General features: G+C 48.1%; 1 protein-coding gene across 2 annotated transcripts in view; it reads right to left on the bottom strand.

Moving 5' to 3' along the window:
- Nucleotides 1-7,131, bottom strand: part of LOC108697840 (ephrin type-A receptor 8) — a 39,598-nt gene extending 32,467 nt beyond the window's left edge. For both annotated transcript variants that reach the window (XM_041571835.1, XM_041571834.1), the window contains exon 1: nt 6,904-7,131. In XM_041571835.1, coding sequence (XP_041427769.1) covers nt 6,904-6,979 — 76 coding nt within the window. In that variant the 5' untranslated portion in view covers nt 6,980-7,131. The remainder of the gene's footprint in view (nt 1-6,903) is intronic.
- Between the last annotated feature and the right edge of the window lie 10,276 nt (nt 7,132-17,407).

Consider the following 17,407-nt stretch of genomic DNA (forward strand, 5'->3'; position numbering starts at 1 on the left):
TAAGATCACTGGGGCAGGGGCTGATGGGAATGAGGTAAATCCGTCCAGTACTAAACATGAAGTAACTCTGGACTATCAGTACCAGGCCCAGCAGCCTCTCATTCCCACCACTGGCTCTTCCCAGTCTTTCTTACAAATGGGCCTGAACAGAACCAGTTGATACAACATTAGACTTTTATTAGGAATCAATATGGCAGCTCCACCAGAATGGATTAAATACAACTTACAAGTGTCCAGGGAAGGAATGTTCTGGGCAATAAACATATGCAGGGCGGGGCCAAGCCCACGGGCAACCAAGCCCCTCGTGTATATACGGCCTTGTGTGTAATGAGGGGAGGGGACATGGAATAGGGGCGGGCACAAGGCACTTTAACTGCTACCTGCCCAGCACCCTCTATAATTGTGCCCTAGTCACCTGTCTCTTCTGCTCACCCCTAGTTCTGACCCCTAGTTCCCCCCAACTCTCATTCTCTGTACTTCCTGCTCCTGGGCTGTTCTCTTTCCCATGGTCAGACAGGAACCTCCCCCTGGGTAAGTGAATCCAATCTCCCCCAGTACTTACCCAGGTACAGAGCTCTGATTCTCTGTACTTCCTGCTCCTGGGCTGTTCTCTTTCCCATGGTCAGACAGGAACCTCCCCCTGGGTAAGTGAATCCAATCTCCCCCAGTACTTACCCAGGTACAGAGCTCTGATTCTCTGTACTTCCTGCTCCTGGGCTGTTCTCTTTCCCATGGTCAGACAGGAACCTCCCCCTGGGTAAGTGAATCTCCCCCAGTACTTACCCAGGTACAGAGCTCTGATTCTCTGTACTTCCTGCTCCTGGGCTGTTCTCTTTCCCATGGTCAGACAGGAACCTCCCCCTGGTTAAGTGAATCTCCCCCAGTACTTACCCAGGTACAGAGCTCTGATTCTCTGTACTTCCTGGGCTGTTCTCTTTCCCATGGTCTCTCTCCCCGCTCTGTATGACAGTACTGAGTATGTACAGTATATGGTAGTGATATAAAGGGGTATATTGCTCTCCATTGCTCAGAATCAGAATCAGCGCCCCCTGCTGCCCAGTCTCTTCACATTACCTTTAACATTTAACCCTATAGGAGCCTGAAGTCACACAATGAGGGGCCTTTGTTCCAGCAATGCAGATGTTAAAATTCCAGGGGCCCCTATGAGAACCTCCAAGTTGCACAGTTGCTGGCAGGGACCACAGGACTCCGGTAGTGAACGGGTTAAAGTGGCATTTTAGGCCTCACTACAGTTTCTATTTCTCAGGGGCCCAGAATGTGACACTTTGGATCCAGTTATGACATCACTAGAACTGGCAGCAGGTAAGTGACTCAGTGGGGCCCATTGGGGCCCGAAGCAAAAGCAATAGCCCAGGACTTCCAGCTTTATATAGAGGGAACCTACCCCCCATTCCTGAGGCCCTTGGCTCCTAATGCCACCAATGCCCAGCATCACTAACCTCTGTATAACACTGATTCATGGTCCCAGTGTCACCAACCTCTGTATAACACTGATTCATGGTCCCCGGCATCACTAACCTCTGTATAACACTGATTCATGGTCCCAGTGTCACTAACCTCTGTATAACACTGATTCATGGTCCCAGTGTCACTAACCTCTGTATAACACTGATTCATGGTCCCAGTGTCACTAACCTCTGTATAACACTGATTCATGGTCCCAGTGTCACCAACCTCTGTATAACACTACTTCATGGTCCCCGGCATCACCAAACCTCTGTATAACACTAATTCATGGTCCCAAGGCATCATTAACCTCTGTATAACACTAATTCATGGTCCCCGGCATCACTAAACCTCTGTATAACACTAATTCATGGTCCCCGGCATCATCAACCTCTGTATAACACTAATTCATGGTCCCCGGCATCACCAACCTCTGTATAACACTAATTCATGGTCCCCGGCATCACCAACCTCTGTATAACACTAATTCATGGTCCCCAGGATCACTAAACCTCTGTATAACACTAATTCATGGTCCCCGGCATCACTAAACCTCTGTATAGCACTAATTCATGGTCCCCGGCATCACCAACCTCTGTATAACACTAATTCATGGTCCCTGGCATCACCAACCTCTGTATAACACTAATTCATGGTCCCCGGCATCACTAACCTCTGTATAACACTAATTCATAGTCCCCAGCATCACTGACCTTTGTATAACACTAATTCATGGTCCCCGGCATCACTAAACCTCTGTATAAAACTGATTCATTGTCCCCGGCATCAGCAACCTCTGTATAACACTAATTCATGGTCCCCGGCATCACTAACCTCTGTATAACACTAATTCATGGTCCCCGGCATCAGCAACCTCTGTATAACACTAATTCATGGTCCACGGCTTCAGCGAGCTCTGTATAACACTAATTCATGGTCCCGGCATCACTAACCTCTGTATAACACTAATTCATGGTCCCCGGCATCATCAACCTCTGTATAACACTAACTCATGGTCCCCGGCATCACCAACCTCTGTATAACACTAATTCATGGTCCCCGGCATCACTAAACCTCTGTATAGCACTAATTCATGGTCCCCGGCATCATCAACCTCTGTATAACACTAATTCATGGTCCCTGGCATCAGCAACCTCTGTATAACACTAATTCATGGTCCCCGGCATCACTAACCTCTGTATAACACTAATTCATGGTCCCCGGCATCAGCAACCTCTGTATAACACTAATTCATGGTCCCGGCATCACTAACCTCTGTATAACACTAATTCATGGTCCCCGGCATCATCAACCTCTGTATAACACTAATTCATGGTCCCCGGCATCAGCAACCTCTGTATAACACTAATTCATGGTCCACGGCTTCAGCGAGCTCTGTATAACACTAATTCATGGTCCCCGGCATCACTAAACCTCTGTATAACACTAATTCATGGTCCCCGGCATCATCAACCTCTGTATAACACTAACTCATGGTCCCCGGCATCACCAACCTCTGTATAACACTAATTCATGGTCCCCGGCATCACTAAACCTCTGTATAGCACTAATTCATGGTCCCCGGCATCACCAACCTCTGTATAACACTAATTCATGGTCCCTGGCATCACCAACCTCTGTATAACACTAATTCATGGTCCCCGGCATCACTAAACCTCTGTATAACACTAATTCATGGTCCCCGGCATCACTAAACCTCTGTATAAAACTGATTCATTGTCCCCGGCATCAGCAACCTCTGTATAACACTAATTCATGGTCCCCGGCATCACTAACCTCTGTATAACACTAATTCATGGTCCCCGGCATCAGCAACCTCTGTATAACACTAATTCATGGTCCCGGCATCAGCAACCTCTGTATAACACTAATTCATGGTCCACGGCTTCATCAACCTCTGTATAACACTAATTCATGATCCCGGCATCAGCAACCTCTGTATAACACTGATTCATGGTCCCAGTGTCACCAACCTCTGTATAACACTACTTCATGGTCCCCGGCATCACCAAACCTCTGTATAACACTAATTCATGGTCCCAAGGCATCACTAACCTCTGTATAACACTGATTCATGGTCCTCGGCATCACTAAACCTCTGTATAACACTAATTCATGGTCCCCGGCATCACTAAACCTCTGTATAACACTAATTCATGGTCCCCGGCATCATCAACCTCTGTATAACACTAATTCATGGTCCCCGGCATCACTAAACCTCTGTATAACACTAATTCATGGTCCCCGGCATCACCAACCTCTGTATAACACTAATTCATGGTCCCCGGCATCACCAACCTCTGTATAACACTAATTCATGGTCCCCGGGATCACTAAACCTCTGTATAACACTAATTCATGGTCCCCGGCATCACTAAACCTCTGTATAGCACTAATTCATGGTCCCCGGCATCACCAACCTCTGTATAACACTAATTCATGGTCCCTGGCATCACCAACCTCTGTATAACACTAATTCATGGTCCCCGGCATCACTAACCTCTGTATAACACTAATTCATAGTCCCCGGCATCACTAAACCTCTGTATAACACTAATTCATAGTCCCCAGCATCACTGACCTTTGTATAACACTAATTCATGGTCCCCGGCATCACTAAACCTCTGTATAAAACTGATTCATTGTCCCCGGCATCAGCAACCTCTGTATAACACTAATTCATGGTCCCCGGCATCACTAACCTCTGTATAACACTAATTCATGGTCCCCGGCATCAGCAACCTCTGTATAACACTAATTCATGGTCCACGGCTTCAGCGAGCTCTGTATAACACTAATTCATGGTCCCGGCATCACTAACCTCTGTATAACACTAATTCATGGTCCCCGGCATCATCAACCTCTGTATAACACTAACTCATGGTCCCCGGCATCACCAACCTCTGTATAACACTAATTCATGGTCCCCGGCATCAGTAAACCTCTGTATAGCACTAATTCATGGTCCCCGGCATCATCAACCTCTGTATAACACTAATTCATGGTCCCTGGCATCAGCAACCTCTGTATAACACTAATTCATGGTCCCCGGCATCACTAACCTCTGTATAACACTAATTCATGGTCCCCGGCATCAGCAACCTCTGTATAACACTAATTCATGGTCCCGGCATCACTAACCTCTGTATAACACTAATTCATGGTCCCCGGCATCATCAACCTCTGTATAACACTAATTCATGGTCCCCGGCATCAGCAACCTCTGTATAACACTAATTCATGGTCCACGGCTTCAGCGAGCTCTGTATAACACTAATTCATGGTCCCTGGCATCACCAACCTCTGTATAACACTAATTCATGGTCCCTGGCATCACCAACCTCTGTATAACACTAATTCATGGTCCCCGGCATCACTAAACCTCTGTATAACACTAATTCATGGTCCCCGGCATCACTAAACCTCTGTATAAAACTGATTCATTGTCCCCGGCATCAGCAACCTCTGTATAACACTAATTCATGGTCCCCGGCATCACTAACCTCTGTATAACACTAATTCATGGTCCCCGGCATCAGCAACCTCTGTATAACACTAATTCATGGTCCCGACATCAGCAACCTCTGTATAACACTAATTCATGGTCCACGGCTTCATCAACCTCTGTATAACACTAATTCATGATCCCGGCATCAGCAGCCTCTGTATAACACTAACTCATGGTCCTCGGCATCACCAACCACTGTATAACACTAATTCATGGTCCCCGGCATTACCAACCTCTGTATAACACTAATTCATGGTCCCCGGCATCAGCAACCTCTGTATAACACTAATTCATGGTCCCCGGCATCACCAACCTCTGCATAACACTAATTCATGGTCCCCGGCATCACCAACCTCTGCATAACACTAATTCATGGTCCCCGGCATCAGCAACCTCTGTATAACACTAATTCATGGTCCCGGCATCAGCAACCTCTGTATAACACAAATTCATGGTCCCGGCATCAGCAACCTCTGTATAACACTAATTCATGGTCCCCGGCATTACCAACCTCTGTATAACACTAATTCATGGTCCCAAGGCATCACTAACCTCTGTATAACACTAACTCATGGTCCCCGGCATCACCAACCTCTGTATAACACTAATTCATGGTCCCCGGCATTACCAACCTCTGTATAACACTAATTCATGGTCCCCGGCATTACCAACCTCTGTATAACACTGACCTGTGTATAACAATGATTCATGGTCCCAGTGTCACCAACCTCTGTATAACACTAATTCATGGTCCCCGGCATCACCAACCTTTGTATAACACTAATTCATAGTCCCAGTGTCACCAACCTCTGTATAACACTAATTCATGGTCCCCGGCATCACCAACCTTTGTATAACACTAATTCATAGTCCCCGGCATCACCAACCTCTGTATAACACTAATTCATGGTCCCCGGCATCACTAATCCTCTGTATAACACTAATTCATGGTCCCAAGGCATCAGCAACCTCTGTATAACACTAATTCATGGTCCTGGCATTACCAACCTCTGTATAACACAAATTCATGGTCCCCGGCATCACCAACCTCTGTATAACACTAATTCATGGTCCCCGGCATCAGCAACCTCTGTATAACACTAATTCATAGTCCCCAGCATCACTAACCTCTGTATAACACTAATTCATGGTCCACGGCATCATCAACCTCTGTATAACACTAATTAATGGTCCCTGGCATCACCAACCTCTGTATAACACTATTTCATGGTCCCCGGGATCACCAACCTGTGTATAACAGTAATTCATGGTCCCTCTGTAATTCACTGATTCCTGGTCCCTCTGTATAACACTGATTTCTCGTCCCTCTGTATAACACTCATTCCTGGTCCCTCTGTATAACACTGATTTCTCGTCCCTCTGTATATCACTTATTCCTGGTCCCTCTGTATAACACTCATTCCTGGTCCCTCTGTATAAGACATATAAACAGTGGGTACAGACAGACAGATCTACAGGAGAGGCACCAGCGAGTGTCAGTTTTGGGGTACAGAGGGGTAAATACCAGTGTAATTCTGGGGAGATCTTTGGGCCTCTGGTCATTCCAAGAGGATTTGTACCAAGTTGATCCCCACAATATGGACTGAAGGGGACAGGGGACCCCCATAAAGATAATGAGGCTTATAGATTGGGGGGTGAGAAGGAAGTTTGGTTGTGGGGGTAATGGGGGTTCAGGGAAAAAGTGAGAATCTCTGACTCCCTCAATATGTCGGGGCTCAGCTCAGTGACAGCTCCAAACTGCCCCAATATCTGCCAGTCACTCCCTGTACCCCCACATGCTCAGGGCCCTCCCTCTGTGGTGTCCCCCCAATTCTGCCCCCATCCAGTGACCCATTTCCCAGCAGCAGACAGCGGGGCCCCCAGAATATTTGGCAGGGGCCACTTACCTTCATTGCTGGTGGGAGCGGAGCGGGGGGCCAGGGAGAAGCAGACACAGAGCAGGCAGGTAAGTCGGGGTGCCATGGGGTGCCAGTGTAAGGGATCCCTGCGACTCACACATCCAGCACATTTCTCTCTCACTCGCTCACACTCACTGTCTCCTGCTGCCGGGGGAACTGTCTGTCACATATCATCAGCCAATCACCTGCCAGACTCCGCCCCCTCACTCCTGTCCCACCCACTGACTAACTGTACCCACTGCATCTGCCCTCCCTCCTCATATTAACCCCGTGTTGCTTCTCCCTGCTCTGTGTGTATATATAGCTCTGCTGAGTATCTCTGCTCTGATCAGAGAGAAGAGACTGTGTCTGTGGGGGGACATGAGGGGGGACGGGGTCTGTGAGTGGGGGCATTGTATGTCACCTGCAGTTTTGTGTAGGAACAAAAATGACTTTTTTTATTGGGGGGGACCAGATATCCCAAATTATGCGGGGGGAGTTACCTGGGTAAGTACTGGGGGAGATTCACTTACCCAGGGGGAGGTTCCTGTCTGACCATGGGAAAGAGAACAGCCCAGGAGCAGGAAGTACAGAGAATCAGAGCTCTGTACCTGGGTAAGTACTGGGGGAGATTGGATTCACTTACCCAGGGGGAGGTTCCTGTCTAACCATGGGAAAGAGAACAGCCCAGGAGCAGGAAGTACAGAGAATCAGAGCTCTGTACCTGGGTAAGTACTGAGGGAGATTGGATTCACTTACCCAGGGGGAGGTTCCTTACTGACCATGGGAAAGAGAACAGCCCAGGAGCAGGAAGTACAGAGAATCAGAGCTCTGTACCTGGGTAAGTACTGAGGGAGATTCACTTACCCAGGGGGAGGTTCCTGTCTGACCATGGGAAAGAGAACAGCCCAGGAGCAGGAAGTACAGAGAATCAGAGCTCTGTACCTGGGTAAGTACTGGGGGAGATTGGATTCACTTACCCAGGGGGAGATTCCTGTCTGACCATGGGAAAGAGAACAGCCCAGGAGCAGGAAGTACAGAGAATCAGAGCTCTGTACCTGGGTAAGTACTGGGGGAGATTCACTTACCCAGGGGGAAGTTCCTGTCTGACCATGGGAAAGAGAACAGCCCAGGAGCAGGAAGTACAGAGAATCAGAGCTCTGTACCTGGGTAAGTACTGGGGGAGATTGGATTCACTTACCCAGGGGGAGGTTCCTGTCTGACCATGGGAAAGAGAACAGCCCAGGAGCAGGAAGTACAGAGAATCAGAGCTCTGTACCTGGGTAAGTACTGGGGGAGATTGGATTCACTTACCCAGGGGGAGGTTCCTGTCTGACCATGGGAAAGAGAACAGCCCAGGAGCAGGAAGTACAGAGAATCAGAGCTCTGTACCTGGGTAAGTACTGGGGGAGATTGGATTCACTTACCCAGGGGGAGGTTCCTGTCTGACCATGGGAAAGAGAACAGCCCAGGAGCAGGAAGTACAGAGAATCAGAGCTCTGTACCTGGGTAAGTACTGGGGGAGATTGGATTCACTTACCCAGGGGGAGGTTCCTGTCTGACCATGGGAAAGAGAACAGCCCAGGAGCAGGAAGTACAGAGAATCAGAGCTCTGTACCTGGGTAAGTACTGGGGGAGATTGGATTCACTTACCCAGGGGGAGGTTCCTGTCTGACCATGGGAAAGAGAACAGCCCAGGAGCAGGAAGTACAGAGAATCAGAGCTCTGTACCTGGGTAAGTACTGGGGGAGATTGGATTCACTTACCCAGGGGGAGGTTCCTGTCTGACCATGGGAAAGAGAACAGCCCAGGAGCAGGAAGTACAGAGAATCAGAGCTCTGTACCTGGGTAAGTACTGGGGGAGATTGGATTCACTTACCCAGGGGGAGGTTCCTGTCTGACCATGGGAAAGAGAACAGCCCAGGAGCAGGAAGTACAGAGAATCAGAGCTCTGTACCTGGGTAAGTACTGGGGGAGATTGGATTCACTTACCCAGGGGGAGGTTCCTGTCTGACCATGGGAAAGAGAACAGCCCAGGAGCAGGAAGTACAGAGAATCAGAGCTCTGTACCTGGGTAAGTACTGGGGGAGATTGGATTCACTTACCCAGGGGGAGGTTCCTGTCTGACCATGGGAAAGAGAACAGCCCAGGAGCAGGAAGTACAGAGAATCAGAGCTCTGTACCTGGGTAAGTACTGGGGGAGATTGGATTCACTTACCCAGGGGGAGGTTCCTGTCTGACCATGGGAAAGAGAACAGCCCAGGAGCAGGAAGTACAGAGAATCAGAGCTCTGTACCTGGGTAAGTACTGGGGGAGATTGGATTCACTTACCCAGGGGGAGGTTCCTGTCTGACCATGGGAAAGAGAACAGCCCAGGAGCAGGAAGTACAGAGAATCAGAGCTCTGTACCTGGGTAAGTACTGGGGGAGATTGGATTCACTTACCCAGGGGGAGGTTCCTGTCTGACCATGGGAAAGAGAACAGCCCAGGAGCAGGAAGTACAGAGAATCAGAGCTCTGTACCTGGGTAAGTACTGGGGGAGATTCACTTACCCAGGGGGAGGTTCCTGTCTGACCATGGGAAAGAGAACAGCCCAGGAGCAGGAAGTACAGAGAATCAGAGCTCTGTACCTGGGTAAGTACTGGGGGAGATTGGATTCACTTACCCAGGGGGAGGTTCCTGTCTGACCATGGGAAAGAGAACAGCCCAGGAGCAGGAAGTACAGAGAATCAGAGCTCTGTACCTGGGTAAGTACTGGGGGAGATTGGATTCACTTACCCAGGGGGAGGTTCCTGTCTGACCATGGGAAAGAGAACAGCCCAGGAGCAGGAAGTACAGAGAATCAGAGCTCTGTACCTGGGTAAGTACTGGGGGAGATTGGATTCACTTACCCAGGGGGAGGTTCCTGTCTGACCATGGGAAAGAGAACAGCCCAGGAGCAGGAAGTACAGACAGTACATGATATAAGAGCAGTAAATACAAATAGATTTCTATACAATGAGTTTTCCTGCAATAACTTATTATCCACATGTTTAAGAACCAATGGCCCCAGATAACTGGGCTCATAGAACTAAAGTAACTTTCTCACAAAAAGGGGGTGATAGTAGCAGAGAAGTAGCAGAAATACACCCCAAAGCTGTGGCCCCAGATTGCAGAATGTCACAGTGACCCCAAAAAGCAAAGAGCAGAAATGAAATATTATGGGGGACAAATGTACAAAGAAATATTTTCCTGTCCTTTTTCTGAAGTGTAAAACAGAACCAGCAGAACATTCTAAACCCAAACAGTCTGAGTCAATTAAAGGGGAGACTCTCAGAATTTATAATCTGCTCAGTGTTATTCCCAGATCTGATTGGTTGTGCTGATTCCAAGTGCTGATTAATTCATCTCAGGATCGGCTCGGCCATAGAGACCCCTCCGAATCTTCTCATTCTCAGCCTTAATAATCTCTTATCCTCGTCGCTCCTCATTCAACATGAAGGTTTGGGAAGTGAGCGCGACCCACACGGCGTGGGAAGAGGGAACCAATTTCATGGTATTGTCCCTGTGCCCCTCGTCTGCCCCTCGTGTGCCCCTCATCTGCCAGGATATAATGAGGATTGGGTCGCTGGAGGGCCCTTGAGGGCCCGGGGCCCCTGTCATTAATGGAAGACAAATGATGCCTGGGCCACTCAGTTCTGAACCTCATTATCTGATATTGTTATTATCTATTATTATTAATAATTATTAGTATTAGTATTATTAGTATTACTATTATTATTATCTGATATTATTATTAGTAGTAGTAGTATTAGTATTATTCGTATTATTATTATTATCTGATATTATTATTATAATTATTATTATTAGTATTACTATTATTATTATTATTAGTATTACTATTATTATTTGATATTATTATTAGTATTATTACTATTATTATTATTATTATTATTATCTGATATTATGGATTGTGTCCCTCATTGGTCCATTTAAATATAAAATGTTCTCAGATGTGGGTTCCAAGTCCCTTGGAGCCCAAAAGACCAAAACACATTGGGAGTAAAGGACATTTGTTAGAGGTTCCGTGAGACCCACTATGGGAATTCCTGGGCCAATAACAATGGGAGAAAACCAGGTTTTCCTGGAACCGCTGAGGATTATGGGATGAGTATTCAAGTTGGAATTTGCACTAAAACTCTGAATCTGCTGTTCTCCTCCCCACTGGACTCAAAGGAAAATACAAATACCCTCAAATTTTCTGTCTAATGTTAATAATTCCAGAGCCCTCCCTCTGCCCAATGAGCCCAGCGGATCAGCGGCACCAAAGTGCTGAGTCCCCCATTGCTGGAGCCAATATGAGGGAGCCGGGGGCAGTTGCTGGTGATACCGACAGTTAGTGTTGGGCACCCGGGATTTCCTGTCAGGGATTGGAGAGAAAGAGAGAGGAGATTGTTGGGCCCCTGGGGGCCCAGCTTCAGACTAGAGGTTGGGATCTTGGCCTTTAATGGGAGACAGTCGATAATGTGAAATTGAAGGGGGAATTCGGGAGAGGGGGTGTTTGTTTCATGTGCACCTCCTTCATCTGAGCAAAGAAAGGGACTTGACTCTGCACCCCACACACTGGGTCTGGGGGTGTCTGGCCTCTCCCTGCTGGACATGGGGGCTCACAGGCAGGACACGTAACTCTATGGTCTGCACTGAGTCGTAGGGGGCTCTTTTTATGGGGGTGCAACTGGGGAACTGCACTGGGCCCCACAAAGCAGCCACTGTGTATGGGGGGGTTCTCGGATGCACCCCACAGTTTGATGTTCTCTGAGGGAAGGTGCTGACATTTCATATCAGGGCTCTTTCACTACAGCTCCCAGCATGCCCTGCAAGCCAAAAGGCAGAAACAATGAAAAACAATTTAATTGGGTGATTCTTTCTCTAATTAAACGTCACTTAAACAAATCTCGATTGGACAAAGGAGTCACAGAAGGTCCCAGCAAAGTGGCACCGTGAGATGGGCTGCAGTGAGGGCAAGTTCCTGTCTGACCATGGGAAAGAGAGCAGCCCCTGTATAAGTAACTGACTAACCTTTCCTTATTTAACCACAAGAGGGGGGGGGGATTCACCCAGACATTTCCCAGAGGATTCTGGGAATTATAGTTCAACAAAAGCTGAAGGGAGGGAATCTGTTCAGTAGAAATATGTCAGTGTCATTTCATTGGGACGTTTCCTGTTCCAAGAGCCCCTTGTGAAGGTTGAGCCGTGGCCAAATAACTGCCCCATGGGGCACAACGACTGCCAGCGACTCGCCCCCTAATTGTCATTTATAGATCATTTCTACTTCTGGAATTAACTGTCAGACCAAAGGCTGAACCTACAGCTGCCACAGGAGGGAGCTACTGAGCCTGGTGGGACCATTATTCAGGGGCCCAAACTAGGGGTTAGACAACAGCTTGCACTCTATTTGTGCCACTTTGCACCCCCCGTGGTTATGAGGTGCCCATGTCTGCCCCCAATAAGCCCAACTGGCTCAAGTCCTGTGGCCCACACTGTCCCCTGTTCTGTGACTAAGTTGTGGGGCCACTTCTGTTCATGGCGTCCCTGGTGGGATGGAGCAGCCCCCTCATTGGTTATGTCAGAGGTGCCGCAACTCCCTGCGATAAATGGCCACCCCACGACCCCATCTTCTTGTGCTATGACCTCATCGCTGGCATGTGATGTCATTGGGGGAGTGTCAGAAGATGATGCAGTTGGTCGCTGGTGTCAGTGGCTGCACAACTTTCGGTTAAATCAGAAGGATTCACTGACCCCCCAGCCTAGAGACCCCCCCCCCTCCAATTGAGCCTAATTAGATGTGACACCCGCAGTAATGACACGGGCCCTTTATCTGTGCCAGGGGCCCCTCCTGCTCCTCCGCTCCCCATTCCTGGTTTCTAATCCAAATCTGATGTGGGGTGAAATGAAGTTCACTGAGACTTTAATCCTGGTGATGGGGGGGCTCAGGCTCTCAATGTGCCCTGGAGATAAAGTGATGGGGGGGGCAGGATTAATGTAGGGCCCCATTTGCTGAACTGCAACTCCCAACAGAGGAGAAATCAAGCTGAATAACTGCTACAGGGGCCCCTGTGTTTTGGGGTAAAGGGAAGTGGGGGCTGTGCTACTGATCCACATACTGCCCCCCCCCCAGAACTCTGTGACCTGGAGATTTCTTGGGGGACAATAACAAAGAGAAATAATGTTGGAGAAATGAGACCAATTGCAGAGCTGCGGAAAGAGTTAATTCTGCGGAACATTTGCCCCCCAGAGGGAGCCGTTTGTGCGACTGAATCCTGAGCAACTGAAATGATTTCTGTCCCAGTGGGAAACCCCAGAGCAATTGGGCAGAGCTTTGAGTGTTCAGCTTGTTTGGCCCAGCGGGGCCCCCATCCATTTCTTGCTCTGACACTCGCGTCTAATCGTTATTCCTGTCGCTGACCTGAGCGTCGACTCGCTGTCGCCTTCAACTCGGATACGACCAATTAGCACCCGAGCCGAGATCATCGCTGCGACTTTCTGTCTTTACTGAATCCCCAGATATTGGCAAAATATTGTCTTTAACCCTTCCCCCCCCTCCTCTTCTCCGAAGGGTTAATCCCAGACTGGGAATGAACAGACCTGGGTCATTGGCTCTGGGGGTCTCATTGTTACAGGAGCCCCAATATCGTAGGGGACAAGGGGAAATTTGTAACAAGCTTAAAGGACAAATAACATTGGGAAGATTTGTTACATTTCATCAGTATAAACAACTGGGAGTTTCACCTGCAGAGGCTTTTGAGAATGCTGGGAGTTGCTGCCCTCCTGTTGTCCAAATATATAAAACCCATTATAAAGTAGAATTGGAATATTTGCCCCAGATGCCACCACCAAGAAAGAGACAGTAGGACAAGATGGAGACAACAGGACAAGATGGAGACAGTAGGGGAAGATTTAGACAGTAGGGGAAGATTTAGACAGTAGGGGAAGATGGAGACAAAAGGACAACATGGAAACAGTAGGACAAGATGGAGACAGTAGGACAAGATGAAGACAGTAGGGCAAGAAAGAGACAGTAGGACAAGATGGAGACAGCAGGACAAGATGGAGACAGTAGGACAAGATGGAGACAGTAGGGCAAGATGGAGACAGTAGTACAAGATGAAGACAGTAGGGCAAGAAAGAGACAGTAGGACAAGATGGAGACAGCAGGACAAGATGGAGACAGTAGGACAAGATGAAGACAGTAGGGCAAGAAAGAGACAGTAGGACAAGATGGAGACAGCAGGACAAGATGGAGACAGTAGGACAAGATGGAGACAGTAGGGCAAGATGGAGACAGTAGTACAAGATGAAGACAGTAGGGCAAGAAAGAGACAGTAGGACAAGATGGAGACAGCAGGACAAGATGGAGGCAGTAGGGCAAGATGGAGACAGTAGAACAAGATGTAGACAGTAGGACAAGATGGAGACAGTAGGACAAGATGGAGACAGTAGGACAAGATGGAGACAGTAGGGCAAGATGGAGACAGTAGGACAAGATGGAATCACTAGGACAAGATGGAGACAGTAGGACAAGATGGAGGCAGTAGGGCAAGATGGAGACAGTAGAACAAGATGTAGACAGTAGGACAAGATGGAGACAGTAGGACAAGATGGAGACAGTAGGACAAGATGGAGACAGTTGGGCAAGATGGAGACAGTAGGGCAAGATGGAGACAGTAGGACAAGATGGAGACAGTAGGGCGAGATGGAGACAGTAGGACAAGATGGAGACAGTAGGACAAGAAAGAGACAGTAGGACAAGATGGAGACAGTAGGACAAGATGGAGACAGTAGGACAAGATGGAGACAGTAGGGCAAGATGGAGACAGTAGGACAAGATGGAGACAGTAGGACAAGATGGAGACAGTAGGGCAAGATGGAGACAGTAGGACAAGATGGAATCACTAGGACAAGATGGAGACAGTAGGAGAAGATGGAGGCAGTAGGGCAAGATGGAGACAGTAGAACAAGATGTAGACAGTAGGACAAGATGGAGACAGTAGGACAAGATGGAGACAGTAGGGCAAGATGGAGACAGTAGAACAAGATGTAGACAGTAGGACAAGATGGAGACAGTAGGACAAGATGGAGACAGTAGGACAAGATGGAGACAGTAGGACAAGATGGAGACAGTTGGGCAAGATGGAGACAGTAGGGCAAGATGGAGACAGTAGGACAAGATGGGGACAGTAGGGCGAGATGGAGACAGTAGGACAAGATGGAGACAGTAGGACAAGAAAGAGACAGTAGGACAAGATGGAGACAGTAGGACAAGATGGAGACAGTAGGACAAGATGGAGACAGTAGGGCAAGATGGAGACAGTAGGACAAGATGGAGACAGTAGGACAAGATGGAGACAGTAGGGCAAGATGGAGACAGTAGGACAAGATGGAATCACTAGGACAAGATGGAGACAGTAGGAGAAGATGGAGGCAGTAGGGCAAGATGGAGACAGTAGAACAAGATGTAGACAGTAGGACAAGATGGAGACAGTAGGACAAGATGGAGACAGTAGGGCAAGATGGAAACAGTAGGACAAGATGGAGACAGTAGGACAAGATGGAGACAGTAGGACAAGATGGAGACAGTAGGACAAGATGGAGACAGTAGGGCAAGATGGAGACAGTAGGACAAGATGGAGACAGTAGGACAAGATGGAGACAGTAGGGCAGGTTAGTGATAACATTTTATACTTAGTTGCAGTTGTTGGTTGATGCCACTCATTATTTGGTTCCTGAGGCTTGTTGCACAAATATTAGGTAAATGGCCCTTCTTTGTTGCATCTACAGAACTTTCACAAACAACACCCCTCTCTTCTTCTAGTCACTGGGTGCTCTCCCTCTGACCATATGATGCTAAATATTGAGAACTGGTTACGTCAGTATATGTTCCACCAAACCCACAACAAATCCCAACAACCTCCGTCCCACAATCACAATCTTGTAGTGGCGCCATTTTGCCCCTGAGCATGATGGGATGTTCTTTACTTAGTTATCCGGGGTTTCTGCAGTTTCATTTGCAAGTGCCCCATAACAAGTTTAAGAGGTAAATAATTATCCCGGCGTCATGCCGACAGTTTTATCCACTTCTGCCTTTGACAAGGGCCCCTTGTGGCCCCAGACAAGCCTTCCGTCTGTCTCTTATTTACTGGACACAAACAGAGAGACTCCAGGGAATCTCAAGGTGCCTCTGTCTCTTGTCTGTTCCACCCAATGACACTTTGTATAAACACTGCTGAGCTCCCACTACCTGACTTATCATCCCACTCCTCTGAGTGACAGTTGCTAGTGCGGGGGGCGGGGCTGTCACTCAAGCTCTATTGCTAAGGCCGCTGGGTAGGACTGATGGGAAGAATCCAATTGTGTGTGAGCAGATTAACTGCCATTTCCCTTCCGCTAGGGCTGAACTCCTGGTGCAAAATTAGTGGCCAACTTTCATTTGCTTTATTGCTTAGAGTAATGGGTATAGGGGTGCAGAGTGTTAAGGGGGTGCACACTGGAAAGGGAAACCAGGACTCAGGGGCAGCTGGTGTGATTGAGGGGCTGAGGGGAGGGAGGAGGTACAATTGTGGAAACACTGGGGGTAAATAGAAGTGACAGTTGGGATGGTGACAGGACAATAATGGATCTATTCACTAATTACTCCCCCAGTTGGGGATTGAGGCAGCCCAGAGAAATGGGCCCTTATTCTTACAGACAATGTGCACCCCACTTTTTTGTTTGTATTGTATGTTTTTTGTTGGTTAATTGAGGGTTATGAGACAATGCTGCCCTCTTGTGGCACAACTAGTGCAGGTTTGTTCCCAGTCTCAGCTGCTGCCGTGTCCATTTATAGAACAAACCCCTATTTTATGTTTTTCAGGGGACCAGGTGGTAAAATCCAGGAAAATATAAAATCAGGGAAATGTGTTAAAGGGGTGGTTCACCATTAATTGTACTTTTACTATGTGATAGTATGCAGGGCCGCCATCAGAAATCGCAGGGCCCCATACGAAAAAATTTCCCACCACAAACCCCACCTACAGGTCCGCCCTCCCCACCCCCCACCACACACTAAAAAAACACTGGTGGCTGTGGTTCCCACATGTTAATAAAAAAAATATTGGTGGTCAGGGCCCCCCATTAAAAAAACATTTGTGGTCAGGGCACCCCATTAAAAAAATATTGGTGGCTAGGACCCCACATGGGGAAAAACAATTGGTGGCCAGGGCCCCCCCCCCCACTTGTAAGAAAATTGGTGGTCAGGGCCCACCTTAAAACGTCCATGTAAAAAAAATTGGTGCCCAGGGCCCCACCACACAACAGGGACCACAAAGGGTTACCTTTAGGGGGGCCCTGCCATGTTACACTTCTTCATTAGTGGGGCCCACCTGCTGTCAGTGAGCTGCCAACTACAGAGGGGAGGAGGGGAGCACAGGTGGCTGCATCTTCTTCCAGTGACACCATTTTCTTCCCTTATTAGTCACAGAATTTCAAGTCCCGGTAA

This window comes from Xenopus laevis, chromosome 7S, assembly GCF_017654675.1.
Source record: "Xenopus laevis strain J_2021 chromosome 7S, Xenopus_laevis_v10.1, whole genome shotgun sequence".
Classification (NCBI taxonomy): Eukaryota; Metazoa; Chordata; class Amphibia; order Anura; family Pipidae; genus Xenopus; species Xenopus laevis.